Source organism: Zea mays, chromosome 10, assembly GCF_902167145.1.
Source record: "Zea mays cultivar B73 chromosome 10, Zm-B73-REFERENCE-NAM-5.0, whole genome shotgun sequence".
In the NCBI taxonomy this organism is placed as follows: Eukaryota; Viridiplantae; Streptophyta; class Magnoliopsida; order Poales; family Poaceae; genus Zea; species Zea mays.
This window is the reverse complement of record NC_050105.1, coordinates 135,093,721-135,116,677: the sequence shown is the minus strand read 5'-3', so window position 1 is coordinate 135,116,677 and position 22,957 is coordinate 135,093,721. Positions and strand designations below refer to the sequence as shown.

The 22,957-nt window shown below is 44.8% G+C and overlaps 3 protein-coding genes across 19 annotated transcripts; 1 reads left to right on the top strand and 2 right to left on the bottom strand.

Annotated features, from left to right (window-relative positions):
- Positions 1-4: 4 nt before the first annotated feature.
- Positions 5-8,256, bottom strand: LOC100193915 (uncharacterized). 17 transcript variants are annotated; one of them, XM_035962917.1, is made up of 13 exons: positions 7,938-8,196; positions 7,111-7,216; positions 6,522-6,660; positions 6,247-6,355; positions 6,037-6,173; positions 5,709-5,845; positions 5,271-5,377; positions 4,819-4,946; positions 4,256-4,346; positions 3,180-3,936; positions 3,013-3,081; positions 1,613-1,745; positions 5-480 (listed from the first exon to the last, which is right to left on the bottom strand). In XM_035962917.1, the coding sequence occupies exons 1-9, from the start codon at positions 7,980-7,982 to the stop codon at positions 4,292-4,294; spliced, it is 963 nt and encodes a 320-aa protein (XP_035818810.1). In that variant the 5' UTR covers positions 7,983-8,196; the 3' UTR covers positions 5-480; positions 1,613-1,745; positions 3,013-3,081; positions 3,180-3,936; positions 4,256-4,291. The 17 variants fall into 17 exon arrangements, with proteins under 17 accessions (XP_035818810.1, XP_035818809.1, XP_035818819.1 ...); XM_035962919.1 differs by lacking the exon at positions 5-480 and having other exon boundaries at positions 1,455-1,745; positions 3,180-3,800; positions 3,867-3,936; XM_035962921.1 differs by lacking the exon at positions 5-480 and having other exon boundaries at positions 1,455-1,745; positions 3,180-3,355; positions 3,867-3,936.
- A 773-nt stretch (positions 8,257-9,029) lies between these two features.
- On the top strand, positions 9,030-9,791 carry LOC109943111 (uncharacterized). Its single transcript, XM_020545941.3, has one exon. It carries the CDS (start codon positions 9,139-9,141, stop codon positions 9,454-9,456), a length of 318 nt encoding a protein of 105 aa, XP_020401530.1. The 5' UTR covers positions 9,030-9,138; the 3' UTR covers positions 9,457-9,791.
- Positions 9,792-15,377: 5,586 nt separating this feature from the next.
- LOC103641870 (probable galacturonosyltransferase-like 3) lies at positions 15,378-17,673 on the bottom strand. Its single transcript, XM_008665186.3, has one exon. The coding sequence runs from the start codon at positions 17,035-17,037 to the stop codon at positions 16,006-16,008; it is 1,032 nt and encodes a 343-aa protein (XP_008663408.1). The 5' UTR covers positions 17,038-17,673; the 3' UTR covers positions 15,378-16,005.
- Between the last annotated feature and the right edge of the window lie 5,284 nt (positions 17,674-22,957).

Genomic DNA, 22,957 nt, shown 5'->3' with positions numbered 1-22,957 from the left:
GAAGTTGAAAGCAAACTTTTTAAATAGCTTAGTACACGTTCCAGAGGTATCAAAAAAAAATCTGGCCCGCATTTTCTGGCAGTGACAGACTGACAGTTTAAGACACGATTTTTGGGTCCTAGAGAATTGAAGACTAGGTTTGGCTTACCAACAAAGCTAGGTCTCGACTGTTCTTCGGTGCCTTTGGTTTGCACGACATTTCTGCATCTTGGTATGGTAGCTCCAAGATGGCGTCTTTATTAAATATAAAAAGAATCGAAGATGGCCTATGCGCAGAGATTATGGAGTATGAATGAGAATGAGATATTACGGTTTTGTGTAAGGGGAATACCATGCATGCATATCAGCATAACCGTCTCTGATGTCATGGACTCATGGCTGATGCAGCTTTGCGCCTTTGCCCACCAAGATACAGATACAGAGCATTTGTGAAGTAGAGGTAGAGCCCCACCAAAGATAAACGATGTGCTGTGAGACCAACTGCATTGGATTAATTTTTACATTATGAGCACAAAATTTGCTTGTTGGGACTGGATGTGCCAAAGCACTTACCCGCCAAAGTCAGTTAAGCCAAGACAAACAGAAAAAAAAAACATCTATAATACGATACCAGTAAGCAAAAATAGACATTGTTTTGTCATAGGCTTGGGCTTTCCTGGTCTTGGTCGTTTTTTTACTTGCTTCCTGTGAAGCGGGTTAACCTAGTTATGCGTTTTTCACTTTTCTTCTTGCCACCTAGCGGCTTTGTATGGGACTGTTCTTAATACAGTGATATGTAGCAATTCATCGAGACAAAGCATAAAGACAAACATATTGCATGAGGTCAATTGCAAATATTAAGGGCCTATCTGGAAACACTATTTTCTTAGATGTTGTTTGGTCCATATATTTGTAACGTGAACAGTAACCAATAACGTTAAAACATGTTTGTTTAATTCTAACCATAATCAGATACCACACTAAAAATTTATATCGTCATATTCAAACTTATCGTTGGTAATCAAATGTGAATCACTACCATTGTCATTTATATTACATTTCGTAAACCAAACGTCACCTTAGTTCCAAGACAATATTGTGGTATTCGAACATACCATGGTATTTTAGACCAAAAGATGTTTGAGAGCACATCTACAAATTCTATATTTTAAACCGTGGTTTTACCAATACCATGGTATTTTTAGGTTTAAAAAAACTTTGGTCTAGACCAAAGATTTTGCGTGCACGCAGCTACAGTCTCCTATACTACGATACTACAGCTGAAATACTGTCACCAACTGGTGTTGGATTGAAATGATGTTAAATATACCCATGGCATGCAGTAAATTGTGGTATTATAAACTGTAGTTTTAAGATACATAGTTCCCAAACAGGCCCTAAGTATTAGGCTAAATGCCAATCAAGGTCATATCATGAAAACATTTAATATTTCTTAGACCATAGGGCCATAATAGTAGTCAACATATCAAAGTCTTTCAATTCCTTCAAAAGCGCAATAGTATTTCCACCAACAATACATGACAAAATTTCCATAGTATAGAAAGCAAATAAATTAGTATTTGTTACAAAAAAATGGTGTTTGATTAATTTCAGGTATAAACCTAACTATTACCAGTACAAGAGAAAGATCAGCAGCTTCAGTGTTAAGTCCAGACAGCGCCAAAATGGCAAATCCCGTTGTCCTTGGTGGCAGGAATTCCTCCTAATCCCATCAATAAAGGGTGAGATAGGAATCCAAGCAGAAGCTGCAAAAAGAAACTGTTAGCTTAGAAAAATGGCAAATAAAAAGACCATTAATAATTTAACAGGCCAACAACTATGCACTTTCAAGGCCAAGACTGCAAGTACAAGTAATGCTGGGAATATTTGGACTTATCACATTAAGCTCAGGCTTTTTTTTAGCAAGCATTGAGCTCAGACATTACTTTACAATATGATTCTCTTGGTAACATTTTTTTCTTATATAATCAGATTGATAAGGCATATATGCAATTCTTTTAAAAGCAATTACAAGAGCTCTGCCTTTCAATTATCCGGAGGTGACACAAAAGCCAAGACGAATTTTCAACAGCGAGTCTTCAGAAAGGGGATTGACGCCGATAGCGCCATCGTCGTTCATGCCTAGGTCTTCACCCTTAGAAGACAATGCTAGAGGGAATGAACACAACCCCAAAAGGGAAAGCAGCTCCCACAAACGACCATCATCAAGGCTTTTATCCAAGATGCCCCCCCACCCCCACCCCCCCTAGCACCGACGTCGGGCTATGATGCTGGACCCTCTTTGACTGCCATTATGTTGATAAGCCATTGCTTAAGTTGATAAGTTTGAAGATTTCATGACTATGTTGAAACAAGATACACCAGAACTAACTGAAGAGTGGCCTTTGACATAACATCAAACACCCAACTCAGGCCTCTCCATCCATAGTCCCTGACTGATGCGTACTGGCAGGCCAAAGACATGGAATGCAGTGCCCCACCTAAGAAACGTTTTCTTCATATCAGAAACAAAGCACCGCTGCTCCATACAGACCTTTTGTACAGGACCTACTACCAGCCTACCACCACACAAGACAAAACTAAAGAACAACCTGTGGCTCCCCATGTGCAACAGCAGAAAGCTAGAAAAGCTGGTGAATGCTGGAGATGTGGTGAGAAATGTGTCCCTGGTCACAAATGCAAGTTAATCCCTACTATCAATGTCATGCAGGAAACTTGCACACTAAATGATGCCACAGACGAGACTGCAGCACAAAAAGAAGAAATGAAATCCTACAGGATCAGGACTCCCATCCAAATGAGTATCTCATGGATATTTCAGCTCATGCAGTTTCAGGGATGGTCACTGCTAGAACATTCTCAGTCAAGGTCACTGTCGGTGAACAAACAGGCATTATCCTTATTGATACTGGCAGTAAGTGCATTCATTGTTTTGTCTTACACAGTTAAAACCACTTGCCATATCCAAAAAAAATCAGCAAAAATAGCTGTGGCTGGGGGAGGGCAACTTACATCTGGGGCAATCATAACAGGCACTGCATTCTCTATTCAGGAACATGCCTTGAACAACACCCTTGACTCCTGGAATTGAAAGAATTCATTGTCATCTTAGGGTGTGATTGGCTCCATAATATAGCATGTTTGCCCTCAGTTTTGCAGACCAGAGAATTTCTCGTTACCTTAGAAGATGATACTCTCCTCTCATTAAAGGATTGTACATCTCAGGATGCGTACACTGAACAACTGAAAAGGATAATGAACAAGCTTCTCAACAAAGGCATTTCTAGTTTCATTCTGCATCTCAACAGCTTGTCTCTGCAGGCACCACACTCTTCGTCTGGCTATTCAAGCCTTACTGCAACAATACTCTGAATTCTGTCAGGAGTACACAAAAGTCCCTCCTCAACGTGATATTGACCATGTCATTCCATTGAAAGAGGGAGCAGCCCCACCCAACATTCGTCCTTATCGTGCCGTGTGCCTCACACGCACAAAGATGAAATGAAACATCTAGGCAGCGGCGGCGAAGGGGGAGGGGGGGGGGGGGCGAAGGCAGCTCAGCGTCACGGGCAGGTGAGGAGAGGTGTCATTGTATGTAGATATGCAGGTTCTTGGTAGTACATTTTTCAGAGAAAGAGAGAGGTCTAGCCTGTTTGCTTGACTTTAATCCGTAGGCTTCTATTGCTTCTACAGTGTTTTATCTCTATGGATTGCAGCTACAGCAGTCCAAACAGCTGGCTTTAATCGAAGCGAATAATCAATCATGAAGTTGAGAGTTCTGCTCCATTACCCATTGATCACTGAATTATTGCAATTTTTTATTATGATGAAAAAACCTTTCGAAATTACATTGTGGCCATGGGTACCTCTGATTTGCAATTTAATCATGCAAGTGAACATCTTTCTTCAAGTTCCAGGCAAGTTTCACCGGTTTTGCTGGGTCCAGGTAAAATACCATTTAGTTTAGCCAGTTCTTGACTTCTTGATCAGTATCATACATTTACAAACTCTAATCGCTAGTTTACAGACTACCAGCATGCAAGCCCCTATTAAGAGTGGCTACCTGGCCAAGGAACTGGAACCAATTTTAGTTTTGAAACCCATGTCAACAAACATGCTTATTTTGCAAGTAATTGTTATTTGCAAGGAAAAAGTACCGCATGTAGACTACATGAAACTATCAACTTCATCAGTTTCACATAATATTATTTCCTTTTTCACTAGCTCTAGACCCAATGTATTCGGAAATAGATACCTGGTACACATGAGAGCTCACAACATCAAATTGTATTCATTTCCTATTTGCAACAACAAAATTATAGTAGTCCTCTTCCCCGTATAGTCTCCTGAAACATCAGAAGAAATTGGTCATTCAGATGAACCGGCAAGGAAGGATATGTGGAAAGTACATGTTGCAGAACAAGTGATGTATAGTTAAGAAAATAAGATCTGCTGAATTTTCATAAGGCTATGTGGACAGCAACAGCAGGCTTTACCATGTGGATAAAGATCAACAGATCGAGGTGATATGAATCCAGTATTTTCAAAGAGTATGGGTGGGTTGGAGTATCAGAAACATGACATGAACGAATAGCTAGCATAGTCGGCCTATCCTGAACTAAGGTTGATATGGTATCGACCATAACACGTATTCTAGTAACACATGTGGACACAACAATTTGTGGATACCATTATCCACGAGTAAACTAGTAAGTTGCAAACCTCCAAGTAACATCAATGGACATATAATGTGAAAACATACAGCTTAGTGAACATTTCATGTGCAAAATAAAACAAATAACTGTTGTCTGAACTTACGCTAAATCTTCAGATGTATCACACTTTATAACGCCTTTCCCCTCAGGAAGTTCAAGGCAAGAATAGTGCATTATCATTTCTTTCAAGGTATGTTTCGTGCTCTTCACATCGTTGTCCCACAATATGCTCTGTCATATAGTTATAATGCAAACTGATGTCAGTGTCGATTGTCAAATGTATGCAGCTGTGATCGCTTGTGCTACTTGGGCTACAGGCTGCAGCTGCATACATTCCAACTGTTGCTGCTAATACAATCAAATTAAATGTGTGGATGTGTGCAGTTGCAGCCTAAGTAGTGCAGCCCATCAGACTGAAACAGAAGAGGGGGGAGGGGAGAGGGAGCACATAACTACTAAGTTTTGATAGACACTCATAGAAGTTTCAGTATGTTTTGAACCCATACAAAAATGAATAATACATCCTCTAACAAACACGACGGTAAAATTAAATACCTTTCTTACATACTCTCTTTTGACATCCTCCCAAGGTGTTTTTCCTTTGGCACAAAAGATGGAGGCATTCCACATAGCACCTCTAGCAACCATAACAGACGCGGCACCTAACAGTTATAGGGATATATCAACTACAATTGAAAATAACAGGCGAAGCTCTATCTACCAATTCATGTTAGGAAACACGTAGCAAGGATGAAAGTATCTCAGAGTCATTTCTTCAGAAACCATTTTTATATGCGTTCATCATTAAAAAAAATGATGTGATAGCTCCTTTTTTCTGTTTAATGGCATACAACGTTCAAGAAACAGTTGAAGTTTTCTAGCAGTCCGAATAGATGCATATTAAAAAGCAGTTTCAAGATTGCTAACTGATAGAGGTGAAAACTCAAATTAAACAGAGCAAACTATGAAATGACAGTATAAATAAACAAAAACCTGTTGCATCTTTAATTCTCTTAAAATCCTCATACTCAAAGACATCTCCATTAGCTATAACTGGAATTGACAGCGCTGACACAACATCAGCTATCTCATCCCACTTGGCAAGATCTCTCGGTCTATCTTTAATCTTTCTGCGATTTCAAAGAGGAGCAACATAAGCAAAACTAATTATAAAAGGGCGTACTCAAAAAAAATGAGGGAGATATTGACATAATTGAAAAATGCAGATAGCTAATTGCATGCTTCTAAAGCTAGAGTAAGAATGGTTTCAATTATCTACCAGACTATCACAACTCAAAAATACAATTCTATGTGTCATTACCTTCCATGGACAGCAAGAGCAGGAACACCAGTTTTCTCAATCCGGCGTGCCAACTCCACAGTGTCTTTAGGTGTGTTCAGAAGACGGATTTTACATGTCACAGTTGTGTCCAAGTTCCTCCGCAGTGTTGTCAGAATCTATAGTGTATACTAGTAAGAGCAATGGATATATGGTATACAAAAGGCAAAAAGAAACAATTAAGAAAAGTACATCGTGTATAAGCTCAGGTTTGGAGAGTAATGCAGCACCCATCCCTCCACTAAGTGAAAAAGACTTTGGACAACCCATGTTGATATCTATAGCAGAAACATCACGGCACCTATGAGGACAAAACAATATGGTTAAATAAATACGCAAAGCAAAACTATATGGTCTAATCTAATGCTACCAATTGGAAAATTTTCGGTACCAAACCTGGTATAAACACAATTTATATTACCGACTTCAGGACTTATATCCTAAAAGGTCTCAGAAGTAGAGCTTACACGATCTGAGCAGCTTTAAGTGCCCTCACAGCATTTGATGTGCCCATTTGGAATACAACCCTGCCCCTTTCTTGTGGGCATGTACGGAAAACTACACTGTCAGTCCCTTTCTCCACAAAATCAGTAGTCCCAAGAGATTCTGGTAAACAATGCGTAGCATGATAAGGATGTGTCAAATCATATAGCCCCAGAGCAAATGCAATCAATCTGAACAACTGATGGAGCAAATAGGTAAGATAATGGAAGTGCTTTGAAGGCGCCCTAGCTTCACAAGTAAAATAGCTTTCTCTTCACTTCATAAAGCATTCATAAACTTATTCTAGCATTCATCCAATCATTCCCCAAACCCCAATTACAGGAACTTCATCATCCAGGAGTCAATTAAGAAGAATATATCCAATTAATTAATTATCAACTTCAGATGCAACATATTAGGGTAAAGTTATTTGCAATCCTATGGTACTCAACTTATTAGATCTTAAAAAGCAGTTGGATACTTGGATGAGTAAACTAAAACACTGATGCAGTGGAGACAGTTGTAGGACCAATAGACCACATCAGATGCCAAATATCAATTGAACTACAATACCATTTGTAACACGCTCACACTTCAAGAATTTGTGATCAATAATTTCTTCTCCATAAGTAATATCAGCACCATATTCAGCAGCCAGTAGCCTAAATGGCAAGGTGCCCTGCAAAAAACAATTAACAAGATAAGGCAGATCTACATTTGAGAGTAATTTTGCAAAGGAAAAATTCAGACACGCAAACTAGAACTAGATCGATCGAAAACTTCATATCCATGAGATGAACAACATGACACAAGCTAAAGGGGGTGATGATTCTCTTGAGCTGTTCATCAACACCTTTGAACTTGTGATTGGTTACTAAAGTTTATTGGTAGAAGGGAAACGGTGCGTGTTCATTTACTAAGTGATACTGTGTATTCATAAAATTCAACAGAATACCGAAGAACCTAAAGTCAAAAAATAGCTAACTCCCTAAGGTCTAGAGTTTATTTGGTCAATTTAGTACTTGTTTCCACCAATGATTCATAATCGCGTTCCTTCACTGAAAGCAGAAAACGCGAAAGCATGAGCCACTATCTACATGCTTGCTACGGTCATCTATCGGACAGCATCCATATTAAGTCGCAACCTAGTCGCGTACTTGCTCCACTTTCTGAGTTCTGAGTTCCGACATAAAACGAAACGCGTAGAGCTTCCATTTCTAGAATCTAGATCGAGAGGAATGAGACTAGGTTCATATAAAAGAGAGCATAAGCCCAAATCCAGGGATCCAGGCGCTTCGAACTAGCTCAAATCCAAAGTCATATATGCCCCGGAGGGGAAGCGGCTAAGAGAATCCAGCCAGCGGATTCGTGGAAAAGGGGCTCGGGACGAGAGGAGTTACCACGCGGACCATGGGCGCCAGCACGAGCTTGTCGCGGTACTCCATCCCCACCTCGTCGCCGTGCCGCAGCGCAGACCGCGACTGCTCCGGCAGAAACCTTGGCCCCCGCGAAACCTGGAGACGAAGACGAGACGAGGGAGGGAGGGAGTACGCGGTGGAAGTTGCTGTAGAGGCGACTTGACGGCGCGCACGCGCTTGCTTGTGGTGCGGGAGCGCCGGGAGCACAGCTGACGGCACCGTGTCTTCTGGCTTTGGTTGGGTCGGGCTGATGAAACGCGTGGCAACTGGCTGGCATCTGCTGGACCGTGAGGCCCAAACCCAGCAACCTGGTGCCTGGTGGGGCATTTGAGGTCGGTCTGGCCGCTGCCGCACTGTGAATTTGTTACTTGGGTGAAAGCTCTGCTGTGGATCTGTCATGTAATTATGCGGTGATCACTTAGATAAAAAACAGATAGAGTTTATGTGACTTTTGAAGCTTCTGTGTGTAAAATGCAAGCAAGGTCCTCCATCCTCATCACAACTGCAGCCGAATAGTTAGTGTTTTTAGAAAACTTAAATTTCATCCGGGCCGAATAATTAGTGTCGACTACTACATAGACAGCCATCTCGGAAATAAATTGTCTGTTACTGTACCACCACTGAGGCACACACAGACACAGGGACATGATACACATCGCACAGAAACGTAGGCAAGATTAGACGCAACGACCAACCACCGCGGTCCGGCACGTCGGCAAGCTTGTCTCGCGATCCGGCATCAGGCACACAGCCCACATGAGAGTGAGATTTGCGCGACACGGACAAGGGTTAGGTCGGCGCTCGGCGGCCGGCAGTTGTTTCAGCAGCGAGCCAAGTGACCACCTCTCCATCGGACAAGAGCACCCATTATTTCTATCACACTGACTCCAGAGTCAGACTACGGTGACCGCCTAGCCGGCCCCAACTTTTCTTTATTAGCAGCGAGCGGCGGCGCTGGCCGGCACCTACCAGAGCAAACACACTTGCCTACGACTACGACACACGACACGCAGATGCGCAACACAGGCACACGCATATAAAAATCTATCTCTCTCCTCCGGTACAAGAGCAGAGCCCTTGGCTGGCGTCTCACCCGATCACACACAGTCACAGCAGCTGAGCAGCCCCGCTCTCCAGTCTCCACACCTCCTGCGGCCGGCCCGACGGCCCCCCGACACCGAACATGAAGAGGGAGAGACGTCACGGCATGAGCGCACGGCTACCGACCATGCTGCTGGCAATGCTTCTGCTGCTGGCGACCGAGCTCGCCTCCTTCGGCTGCTGCGGCCACGGGATTCCCAGAGCGGACGTGGCGGCGTGGAGGCATAGACGGGTGGCCGTGCCGGCGGCGGCGGCGGCGGCGGCGGCGGCGGCGACGACGACGGCAGGCGCGCGCGCTACTACGTCGCCCTCCCCCACGGCAGCCCGGGACGACGCCGAGGCGGCGCTCGGCGAGTCCAAGAGGCTGGTGCCGCAGGGCTCCAACCCGCTGCACAACTAGGAGCGTGAGCGTGAGAGCGAGGAAGCAAAGCAGGCGCGTGCAGGTTCTTCGTTCGGCTAGCTTTCATGTATTTTTTTTTACTCCCTCGCTAGGTCACACACAGGCACACGGCCATTGATGTGCGCCTGTAACTGTAATTAGCTAGCGACGCAACACACGGCAGCAGTAGGGCTAGCTATGGAGTCTGGATCCAATCCAGCAACACACGACAAGAGTGTACAGTACATGCATGCATGCATGCATGCATGCATGATTCTTTTGCCATGCATGGTCTTTCCGATCAAGGATTTGATTCATCAGTAGATAGCGAGCAACGAATTGAGAGTTGGGACTTTGGTTGCGGAGCAACTGGCATGCTGGGTCTGTGTTTTTTTTTTCTTTCTTCTTCTTCTGGAGTTCCGGCCAGCAGTCAGTCTAGGGTGTTTAGCGTCATTTCCGCTCGCCGCGCGCGCGGCGACGTCGGAGCGAGCAAGCGGACATGGGAGGCCGGTCAAGCTGGCGCTTTGTCGCGCCTCGCTGAAGCTATGATTTCGAGTTACTAGCCTTTTTGTTCGCTTGCGAGCAGAGCATGCGCGCCATCCTCAGCGGCATCTCTACATATCTTATCAGCCAGAGTCCAGAGACCCCGTGGCAAGGATCCTCGTCGATGACCAGGACTAGCATAAAAAAAATCGCTATTGTCACTTGGGTTCGTCTATTGGCTTTGGCTCAGCGGAAAGATAGGGAGGCAGAGAGATACGGCCGTGAAGGGCAATGCAGGCGCAGCAAGTAGCCGGAGCCCGGGAGGGAGGTCAAACAAGACCGGACCGGGGTCCGGAGCCGGGACCGCTCTACCTTAGACCAACTTCAGCAACGCTCCCCATCCCACTCCGCATCCGCATTTTGCACGGTCTGAGGCACTATTGCGCTCTCCAGCAGGCTCTGCATCCCTCTCCGCAAAATAGACGCCGTGTCCCTGCACTCCCCATTTTCACGCTTTCTCTCTCCTCTCCGCAGCTCTCTGCGTGCGCGCGCGCCTGCTGGCGGGCCCCAGGTGTCATAGACTGCATGTGGAGTGGGATGTGGAGTGTTGCTGGAAACGGAGACGGATACGGAGAGGAGAGAGAATCTGTTGGCCGCGCGTTTTAGGGATACGGAGAGGGAGTCTGCTGGAGTTGGTCTTAGGGCTTAGGCTATGTGCACTGTACTCTATACCACTATTTATTTATAGTCTAGTTATCAAGATTTCTAACTTTTTTATAACCATCATCATCACTCATACCCCCTCTATATATTCTATCTATATCACTACTTACAGATCTATTCATTTTAATTCAATTACTATATTATTTTGTCCCTCTATATAACCGATGATTTTGGTACCGTCAACAGTAGTAGAGGAATGTTTTGCTTATGTGTGTTTTAACGGAAGTTATGTCGAAGCGCAGTGCAGATAGTCTCATGCATGCGGTTGAGTGAACGCTAAGGCTGGCTCCAACAGGCCAGGTATTTGGCCAGGCAAAGCCAATTTAGCTGGCCGGTTTGTACTGTAGCGGCTCCAAAGAGCCAGCAATCCAGCCCAGGCAAATTAGATGGAAGGAAAGAGAACTGGTAAACTAGCCGGTCTCGGCACGCCAGCCATTTCAGTTGGACTAATAGGATGCGTTGGTTTTTTGGCGCCAAAACGAACTGAACTAAGGCCACAGCCAGTTTGCCTGCTTCGTTGGAAACAGAAGGTTATTGCTAGCCAGGTATAATACTGAGGGCATGTAAACTGTGAAATGGCTGGGCAATATAGCTGCTCGTTGTTGGAGTTAGCCTAAGCCATAGTCCAGTGAGTCTCATCATCCAAGCCGAGACATAGATGTCAGAGGAAGGCATGCACGGTGCTGATTACCAAGCTCCACGTCCCGTAGTGCGTTCTCTCTCGCTACTGCAACATGATTTCATGGATCCTGCAATCCTGTCCCCATTCCGTTGCGCATGTAGTGTGGAGACTTCGTTTCTCCTAAATTCTTCTCCTATACTTTTCTGCCACCATAGCTAGATTTCATCTCTTTATTTTTTTATCTCCCACGACGATTACCTTATATTTTCCTCTTATACCCTACTACAACCATAAAATATCATTACCCAACCTTATTCATCATATATTACCATTTTTCTTTAACTATTAAAAAATTAACGCACATGGAAAGGGGAGTTGATGTCCTCACGCTGGCTGTGGCGGAATCTTGTTCACTTATGTTGGCTGGGGTGGCTGTTGGGGGCTCCTGTAGCCGCAATATCGAGGGGAGGGGAGGGCCTAGCGGGAACGGATGCAGTCGGCCTCATGGGATTGGAGTAATAAGTTACAGGCTCACTGATAAACAACACCAATAATGTAATACATCAGGGGATCTGCTTCCAGCCACGCCAGGTAAACCTTAGAGACAAAAATATAATACATCTCGTGATGTTGTTCGCTTCAGATTAAAGTCGGTTGTTTAGACTGCTGCAGCTGCAATACATAAAAGAAAAGAAAACATTATAAAAATAGTATAAGTCGATATAGATTAATGACAAGTGAACGGTAGAATCCTGCTCGTAGAAGAGACATTTTCAGCAGGTAAGAGTAAGATAAACACAACAAACGTTAAAATTTAAATCCCAAAACATCATCTCCGAAAGTGCACTAGAACTAACTACCGCCGTTCTAATTCTCCTTTTGACTTTTGCGGATAACTGACTACAATGTAACATAAACAGCAATTTCAACGAATGAAAGTGTCTAATATGATCATGGGAGCGACACTGCACAAGCGTGTATGTTATGATTGTCTCCAGCGGACTATCTCATCTTCTATCATATGAGAGTGTGACAAAAACAATATAATAATTGTTTAGAATAGGTTTGTTGAGTTTATATAACTTTTTATATTTGTTCGATATTTGTGCAATACGATCAAATTTGAATTATGAATTTTTTTGCATTCGTTTTAGTTTTCTAGAATATTAGTACAAGATATCGCATTATGTTGCTAAATATGGCTTAAAACAAAGAAAATAGAGTCAAGGGTATTAAGGACAATTAGATCATCCGAACAACCAATTAGCTTTAAGTTTATAACACCCCAGTTAATAATTAGACAACTAATAGTTAGTTAGCTAATTCAGCTAAAAACTTATTAATTGGCTAACAAAACGTCATGACACGATTGTGTATCGTCACAAGTCACACGATAAATTCGCGAAACGCGAGTGAGCACGTGTGTGGTAAGTTCATAACAATCTGAAAGTCGCCTAGAGGGGGGTGAATAGGGCGAAACTGAAATTCTCAAAAATAATCACAACTACAAGTCGGGTTAGCGTTAGAAATATAAGCGAGTCCGCGAGAGAGGGTGGAAAACAAATCGCAAGCGAATAAGGAGCGTGACACGTGGATTTGTTTTACCGAGGTTCGGTTCTTGCAAACCTACTCCCCGTTGAGGTGGTCACAAAGACCGGGTCTCTTTCAACCCTTTCCCTCTCTCAAACGATCCCTCGGACCGAGTGAGCTTTCTCTTCTCAATCACTTGGAACACAAAGTTCCTACAAGGACCACCACAAGATTGGTGTCTCTTGTCTCAATTACAAGTGAGTTTGATCGCAATAAAGAATCAAGAAGGAAGAAAGCAATCCAAGCGCAAGAGCTCGAAAGAACACAAGCAAATCTCTCTCTAAGCACTAGGGCGTTGTGTGGAATTTGGGAGAGGATTTGATCTCTTGAGTGTGTCTAGAATTGAATGCCTAGCTCTTGTAAGTGGTTGAAAGTGTGAAAACTTGGATGCAATGAATGGTGGGTGGTTGGGGGTATTTATAGCCCCAACCACCAAACTAGCCGTTTGGCGGGGCTGACTGTCGTATGGTGCACCGGACAGTCCGGTGCACACCGGACATGTCCGGTGCGCCAGCCACGTCACCAAAGCCGTTGGGATTCGACCGTTGGAGCACTGTCTTCTGGGCCCGCCTGGATGTCCGGTGGCGCACCGGACATGTACTGTAGAGTGTCCGGTGCGCCAGTATGGGCGTGCCTGATTTCTGCGCGCGCTGGCGCGCATTTAATGCACTGCAGGTAGCCGTTGGCGCTGAAGTATCCGTTGCTTCGATGGCACACCGGACAGTCCGGTGAATTATAGTGGACTAGCCGTTGCGAATTCCCGAAGCTGGCGAGTTCCTGAGGCGCCATTCGTTGGAGCACCGGACACTGTCCGGTGTACACCGGACAGTCCGGTGAATTATAGCGGAGTCGCCTCTGGATTTTCCCGAAGGTGACGAGTTTGGAGTCCTCTGGTGACGAAGGTGACGAGTTTGGATTATTGTTGGAGTCCTCTGGTGCACCGGACACTGTCCGGTGGCACACCGGACAGTCCGGTGCGCCAGACCAGAGGTGCTTTCGGTTGTCCCTTTGCTCTTTTGTTGAACCCAATACTTGGTCTTTTTATTGGCTAAGCGTGAACCTTTGGCACCTGTATAACTTATACACTAGAGCAAACTAGTTAGTCCAATTATTTGTGTTGGGCAATTCAACCACCAAAATTATTTAGGAACTAGGTGTAAGCCTAATTCCCTTTCACAATCTCTATAGCTCTTTTGCTTGTCTCAAATTCCAATATAGGACACCTAGTTAACTTTCCCTATCAAAGAGGTGGCCTAGTGGCTATGAGTGATGGTCCACTCGACTTTGAGATGTACAAACGAACCGTTCAACCCGACACCTCGATACGGCATGGGCCTGGTCCTCCAGGCACGGCTAGGAAACTGAACCCGATCTTCAAAACGTGTGGGCTCATTTCTCTGTAGAGGCCTAGCGGGGACGGACCGGACCAGTCCAATGGCCTCACTCCTCTGCCTAAGCCCGAGCTGCCTTTTCGTGTCGGGCTGGCACAGACCTATAGAAAATGGGCCAGGCCAAGATAGTAACTGAGCGGGCTTTCAGACCACTCGTCACAATGATGCAACCCGTACTCGGTGGTCGGTGAGCTTGACGAACCAGCGAGTCCTAGCTCTCAACTTGAGAAATCGCCTGACTCCACTCCTTTTTTGGCGCCAATGCCTTCGAGGAGATCGACATTCGACAAATCACACACGGTTTTGATTCGGTTATTAAAAAATTAGCGATAAGTTTGATTCTTTTGTCCATGGAGTTTTTCTTCATTGAACTTGTATCATGTATTCATATAGAATTTGAATTCTATGCATATTAGTTTTTTATGATCTTGTTTGATTTTATCGTATGGTGTTGTTTGCCACATGAATTATCATCCTGCGTGAGTCCATGAGTAAAATGCCCAGACTGTCGGTGCCGCTTGTGTCAGTTCTCCTACAGGCTACAGCACCAGCACCGAGCCGCAGGGAGTAGGGGAGGCGGAGCGTGTGTGCCCAGTTGGGCAGATCAAGGCACGCAGCCCAACACAAGTGCACAACTGGATGTGGTCAGTTTTGAAAGACTTTAAGCACCTTTGGAAGGCCTGTCACCGCTGCAGTAATCCTGAACGAAGCCGCATTCCCGTCGACAACATCACGCTCGCTGCTCGCACGCTACCGCAATCGTGAGATCATCCCCTTCTGGAAACCTGATGCTAACTGAGGAGAAAAGGCAGAAAGCAACCGCACCGTTTTCTTCCCTGTCGCGCTCGCGCACGGGAGAAGCAAATAATTTGCTACCCTTTATTTTTTACAAAGATCCCCTCGAGCACTTGGCCAGCGCCCATTCGATTCACAAGGCACCAAACTCCACTGAAATCATGGGTGGATTAGGCTTTAAACAAAAGCTAGAAAGTCAGATTCAGATGCCTGAATTTTGGAGACGCGGGATTGAGATCTGTGCCACCAGGCGACATCCAGTTAACCTTTTACTTTTGTTCCTAATATGAAAGTTTAGATTAGCAATATTCTTCCTTCATTCTGAGAGCAAAAGGACACGTCAAATCTGGCTGACTGCACTGCGATCAACGAACTATAAATAGCAGCATGGTACTTAGTACAAAAAAAAATAAGACTACACCAAGCGACATTTCCCAAGAACAACACTCCTTGTTTCCGCAAACTAAACTCTAACCAACGACGATCATGGACTTATACTATACATGTACAGTTGTACACACACAACACTAACTCCAAATATACCCAGTTTTATCCCATGGTGATAAAACCTGTGTCTGCACTACTTTTGCCTATTATGAAAGTAAGAATTTGAACAAAATAAAGAATATATAGGATCTATGGTCCCAACAGGCCAAAAAAACAGCTGTACACAGCCCATGTCTGCATTTCACCTCGGCCCCCACCACAAAACCCCCATCCGCCACCAACGTGTGGGCCCGACGAATTTCAGTACCGACAGCGCCACTCCAACCAACGCCATAACGACTGACAGCATGGACCCATAATGGGACCCATGCGGAGTGTCCAGGTGGGACTAATGTATCAGTGACTCGGCGGACCGACGCCGACATCGACCCGTGGGACGGCGGAGTGAGCGGAGCAGCCAAGCGCCGTGGGCCGTGGCATATGAATCGATCGCGCTCCAGCAATGCGGGGACAGCATTGTCAGGCGACGGCATCGAGGAGATCGTCCCGGGCACCGCGGCGGCGAAGGAGGTCGTAGGGCGCCCAGAGCGCGTCGAGTGGGCACGGCCGGCCGGCGTCCAGCCGCAGCCACGGCTTCCCCTTCCCGCTCCAGTGCAGCAGGCTGACCGGACCGGGGTGCAGCTCCCGGCACTGGCCCGCCACGTTGTCGCCGCCGAGCCCGTGCTGGTTCCACCGGTGCCCCACGGCCTTGACCTCGCCGGCGAACACCAGGAGGAACGGCGGGAGGGAGCCCAGCTCGTAAATCCTGGCCTCCTGCTTCTGCACCTCCATCCAGTATTCCAGCTTCGCGGTGTACCCGCCGGAGCGCCACCTGTCCAGGTCGATGACCATTACCCCGGTGTTGAAGTAGCAGGGGGCGCGCGTCCGGTTGGCGAAGACGGCGGCGTACTCGGGGTGGCGCCAGAACGCGTCGGTGAAGTAGGAGGTGAAGTTGGCGTGGCAGTACTCGGGGGCAGCGAGGGCGGCGTCGGGGCCGAGGTCGGTGGCCCAGAGGCGGGCGACGTCGTCGACCACGAGGAGGTCGGAGTCGAGGTAGAGCACGCGGGGGACGGAGCGCGGCAGGAGGTCCGCGAGGTAGATGCGAGCGTAGTTGAGGGGCTGGTCGAGCGCGCGCCGGACGGAGGAGGAGATCTTGCCCCGGACGAGGCGCGCGTCGAAGCGGTGCACGGTGGCCGGGAGCGTGGGGAAGGCGGCCGCCAGCGCGCGGCGGAGCGAGGCGAGGCGGCGCGCCGGGGACGCCGAGGAGGCCACGAAGTGGAAGGCGATGGACTCCGGGCACGCGGCGTGGCGGAGCACGGAGAGGACGCCGGCGAGGGAGCCCCGCAGGTAGGTGGCGTCCAGCGTCATCGCGATGTGGATCGTCGGCGCGCCCGCGCAGGCCGCGCCGTTGCGGAACGCAGGAGCCTCCCGGAACTCCGGAAGCTCCCCGCCGCCTCCGGCCGCCGCCGCCGCGCACGCTGCGGCGAGGAGGACCACGGCGAGGACGCGCATTGCGCCCACTGGGTGCCCTTCAGCTACCCTCCCCCTCCCGGAGAATCTGATGGGTACGGGTGTGGGGAAGACGAGATTGGAAGGGTTTGATGACGGGGGACCGGAGGACAGGGTGGACGGAGGAGGATGTGTAACGGTGTGAGCTTGAGGTTTCCCTGTGGTTTTAGTTGGGTTTCTTCGGATGTTTGGTTGGTAGTTCAGTTGTGCAGAGAAGCATCCCCGTGGAGTGTGGCCGTGCGGGAGGCCCAAGCCCAAACGTTTGCCTCGAAGACTGGAAAACCCCGCGACTATGCGGGAGGCCTGCTACGTTTTTAAAATCAGTTTTGTGAACCCAAGCCAAGCCTTGCCGCCTTGCCGGTGTCCTGAAGCCCAAACCTCGCCGCGCCGGCGCCCGACCACTGCCCATTATCGGCGAGCACTCCTAGCAGCTGCATGGCGACGGGTCCACTCCACATGCGACTAATGCAAGTTGCGACGCTTGCTTCAACCGGGTGTGCGCAAGTGCGCCCGTGCTCGCCATGCCGAATATTCAACAGCAATGGTTCTTAAGGCCGCTTATTAGTAACCTCAAGCCTTCTTAGGCTGTCTTCAGCAACGTCCCCTAAATTTCGTCCCCTAAGGGCTAGTTTGGGAACACTAATTTCTCATGGGATTTTCATTTTCCCAAAGGAAATTAGTTCATTTTCCCTTGGGAAATTAGTGTTCCCAAATTAGCCCTAAAAGAATATTCTCTGTACTTTACAGAACACTCTAAAAGATTCTGTCCTCAGACTTTATTTTGTCCATTTATTTGGTTTATATTTCATTTCTTTTCATTACACGCTAATTGAAATAAAACATGCAAGACAATAGTTTTTTAAAATTTATTAACAATTTTTATTATCTGAACTTAAACATGTGTAGCATAATTCCTTCTCATTGTTTATTATATTACGGGAGATGGTGCTCAGATGACGTCGGAGATGTCCTTTGCATGTTCGTTCCGAGGTCCTTTGAATGGAAAGCGCGTTCAGACCTGCAGCAGCACGGGAACAGTATATAGCGCGCGCTCGTATGCCCGGCAAATGTAGCGGCTGAGGAAGAGTCGCTAAATTTTAGCGGACAGTATAGCGCACCTTGCTGGACGCTTACCGGACGTTTGTGTCTGCTATATTTGGCGGACAGGAGGCTTTACCGACCCTTGTTGGAGAGAGTCTTATCTCTTGTACAGAGAAACGTGCGAGTTCTTAGAACATCATCTACCATCTAACAATTTAAGTCTTGGATCTATCTGCTAATCTTAGAATTACTCTCTTTTTTTTCAAAGGAATGGATATCAACTGTGACTCTTTCCTAGTTCGGCATACTACTGAAGCAGCCCAAAGATGTTTTCTGTGTTGTAGTTGTAGTTGCTGGCTTGAATCCGACAGAAGAGCGTGAAACTTGGATAGGGGTGAGCCTTCTCCTTGCAGGCAAGCATATGTATGGGCCTCATACATTCCATTGCTACTGTAGCGAAGAAGCCCCTTGTGTTGGTTGTCGCTTCGCTTGGGTGGTGGTCCTGTTTTGATGTTTCATTTCCAAAGCAAGACTCACGAATTGGGAGCATTCTTTGGCTTTGATATATAATTTGTATCATTAGATAGAACGTCGAATATATTTTTATAACAATCTTTTTTACAATAGACTTGTTCGAAGATATTTAATATTGCTATTATTTTTTTATAGATTCGATCGTACTTAATCAACATTAATTCCATAACGACAGATGGATTATTGCATCTGTTTCGTCTGGCTATTATCTATCATACGTACGTGGGCCGAAGTCGGGGCTGTGTTGCATTCAGGATTCAGGATGGCCTCTGTTAGTACGACATAATTTCTTCGTTACGGACAAAGCTTTAGATCCTACAGCAAATCAATTGGGGCGTGTCAATTGTCAAAGCCTGAGCCCTGAAACTCTGCGGACCACACAGAGGGAAGGAAGAACCGTCGACCGGTGGATCCATTCATTCGGTGGTCCGGCGGCGTGTAAACCACGGACATACGCTTCAAACAGCGGGCAGTCCGTATCGTCTGGATCTGCGATCGAATAGTCCCCTATGTTTTCAATGCAGACAGGTCTAATCTCTGATCCCATCGTCTTACAACATGTACAATCTTAACACCGTTTCATGGTACTTTAAACATAAGACACAGCTAAAACACAATGTAATACAATAGGTATGTCTAAAACATGTATCTTATTATATTCATTACACAAATCAAAATATTTAATAAATTAATTTCATCAATTAGCTAGTATATTGTCTCGAGCATAGAGCAAAGATACATTGTTTTTGTCAAAATATATGTCTTGAGTTTTTTTATATATTTACCCACTTAAATACTCTACTAGGGCGTTTGGATCCCTTCATTTTAGAGGAATTGGAATACATTCAATAAAGTAAGTTATTTAGTTTGGAATTTGATATTCCACCACTTTTCAAAGTTTAGATATAAACCTATCTCAAATTCATGAGATGAGGAATGAGAAATGATTTTATGTATTAGTAGGATTTGTTTATACTCTATAATTTACATGACACTCTTTGTCTCACTTTTTTATACTAAAAATATAGCACATAAATATCTCTGATATCTTGTTAATAATAATATATAAATATATTTTACATAAAACGAATTAGTTTATTAATATATACCTAAATTATTATTATTAAAATTAAATTTAATTCTAATGATCCAAACGAAGCCTTCGCCAATCCGACTGGTACGGTGCGTACTGCACCGGTAGCGCCATCCAACCTGCAACGGTCGTCGCCGTATAAATGCACGCACCTGTGGAATGGAGCGATCAAACAAGAAAGAGCCTCACTCGGTGGGTGCTAAACGTGCGTCGGTGCCAGGATCAGGGCAAAGCCGGCAGAACGGTTTGTAGCGTCGGCGTGGCGGAAGCGGAACGCGGCAGGTCTCTTGTGTTAAGAATTAATTCTACGGTGATCTCATCTTTATGAAAAGACACCCGTTCAGGAAAAGGTACAACCATTCGTCGCCAGGATGCATGAAGCAAAGGACTCCGGAAAATAGAAATAGTTAGTGATTAGGTGTCTGTTAGAAAAGGTGTCTGTTAGTGAAAAGTTATAACTCTTTCTATCTCTGTAATCCACGAAGGGGTACAAAGACACACCTTCACTGTGTATAAATATGTACTAGATCAATGGAAAGGGACTACGAGTTCTCATTCTCTGTTCACACAACCGTTTACTTTTAACACGTTATCAGCACGATTTTAAATCTGTAACTGATTACAATCATACAGTTCATAACATATGCACAAGGTTGAAATTTTGTGAAAAAGAACCAACGGATGCAGAAAAGATACAAAAAACTTTATCTACTATGCACCCGTCAGACAGGGTATTGTGTAATCAATATCGTAAAGAGAACCACCAAGTTTATTCCCAGCTTATTCACTCACTAATTCAAGCCGAGAAGAATGATGAGTTACTTATGAAGAACCATCATTTACGTCCAGTTGGTGCTGCACCTCTACCCGAGGTCCACCATGCACAGAATAAAGCTCTGAATAAAAGGAAATTTAATGGATCTCCACTTAGAAATCCAAAATTTCCTCCTGCTCATCGTGGTCGCAACTATAAAAAGAACCTTAGGCATAAAGAAAACAAGAGAGCTCGTGGAAATGAAAAAATTGCAAATGACAAACCACGTCTTTGTCACAAGTGTGGTTGTAACACGCATTTCGCGGCCACTTGCCGTACTCCTAAGCATTTGGTAGACCATTATTTAAGGTCACTCCGAGATGGCAATAAAAGATCAAGATATGAAGCCCACTTCAATCAAGCTACTGAGAAAGATAAGGAGATTGGTTGTTCCAACAACAAGGCATCCGCTCAGCAGATGGACGACATGATGATTGAATACAACTCGGGCGACATATGTGGAGATCTAGTTTAGATATCTACTTTTGAAATTTGATACCCAAATCATTTAAGTGTTGTAATATAATTCATAGTTAGAAGTCATATTATATAGAGTTTGCTTAGGATTTGAATATAGTTATTACAATAAGAGTTGTACTAATGATAGTACAAAAACTCATATATACCATAATATTATTATTGTAATATTGATATCAGATACCATATGTATGTATAAATAAATATTTAATAAAATAAAGAATTAATCACATAATTCTTGTTATTAATATAGATGTCTACCGGAAATGGTTCATTGGAGGAGGAATTATGCCTTGTGGATAGCTGTACCACAAACTCTATATTAACTGAGATAAAATATTTCCAGACTTTAAAGAAAAGGGAAGGAAATGTTTTAACAATTGCTGGAAGAGATGCATTGATAGTCGGTTCTGGCAGAGCCATTATCACTCTTCCAATGGGTACTCAAATTGTGATCGAGAATGCTTTATTATATCCCGATTCAACTCGTACCTTATTAAGTTATAGAGATATTCGTAAGAATGGGATCCATGTGGAAACATATGAAGAAAATAAAGAAGAATATCTACTTCTTACCAAACCTACTAAATATGGCAAACAGATATGTGAAAAAATTCCAACTCTAGAATCCGGATTATATTATACATACATCAAGCCCATTGAACATGTTACATACAAGGTAATTTTTCAGAATGTCGATGCATTTCAAATTTGGCATGATCGACTAGGGCACCCAGGTATCGGGATGATGAGAAAAATTATCACCAATTCGATTGGTCATGATTTGACTGAAGCAAAATTTCCCAAATCTTCAGATTACATATGCACTGCATGTGCTACAGGGAAATTGATTTTAAGACCTTCACCTCTTAAAATCCGAGCGGAACCACTTAGATTTCTTGAAAGAATTCAAGGCGATATTTGTGGCCCAATTGAGCCATCTTCTGGACCGTTCAGATATTTTATGGTTTTAATCGATGCATCTACAAGATGGTCACATGTGTGTTTACTGTCAACTAGAAACCATGCTTTTGCTAAAATAATGTCACAAATTATAAAGCTAAAGGCACATTATCCTGAACATCGGATCCAATCGATCCGAATGGACAATGCTGCTGAATTCTCCTCCCATGCCTTTAATGATTATTGTATGGCTTTAGGAATTCAGGTTCAGCACTCAGTCCCATATGTCCACACTCAAAATGGTTTGGCTGAATCTTTAATCAAAAGAATAAAGCTCGTTGCGCGTCCATTACTAATGAATTGCTCTTTGCCTACGTCATGTTGGGGTCATGCAGTTTTACACTCTGCCGACCTACTACAACTAAGACCAACTGCATATCATGACTCCTCTCCCTTGGAGTTAGTACGAGGGGACCCTCCTAGGATTTCCCATTTGCGTAAATTCGGGTGTGCCGTTTATATACCGATATCACCACCACAGCGTACCTCTATGGGCCCCCATAGAAAGTTAGGGATTTATGTGGGTTACCAATCTCCGTCAATAATAAAGTATTTAGAACCCCTAACGGGTGATCTATTTACGGCCCGGTTCGCTGATTGTATTTTTAATGAGGAGCATTTCCCGGCATTAGGGGGAGATTTCAAGTACCAGAAAGGAGAATGCCGAGAAATTGATTGGGATGCGAAGAGTATCTCCTCCTCAGATCCCCGTACTAAAGAAAATGAACTCCAAGTTCAGAAAATTATTGGTTTGCAAAATATTGCAAATAACCTGCCTGATGCATTCACTAATTACAAAGGTGTAATAAAGTCTTTCATTCCTGCTAGGAACGCGCCTGAAAGAGTGGAGGTACCAAACAAAACCACTCAAAATCCTACTAATAAAAGGGGGAGAAGTAAGGCAACCAATAAGGATTCGCCTCCTTTAAAGAAAAGAAAGACGGTAAATGCACATCAACAACAAATTGATGAAACACAATGTGGAATTGATACACAACCCT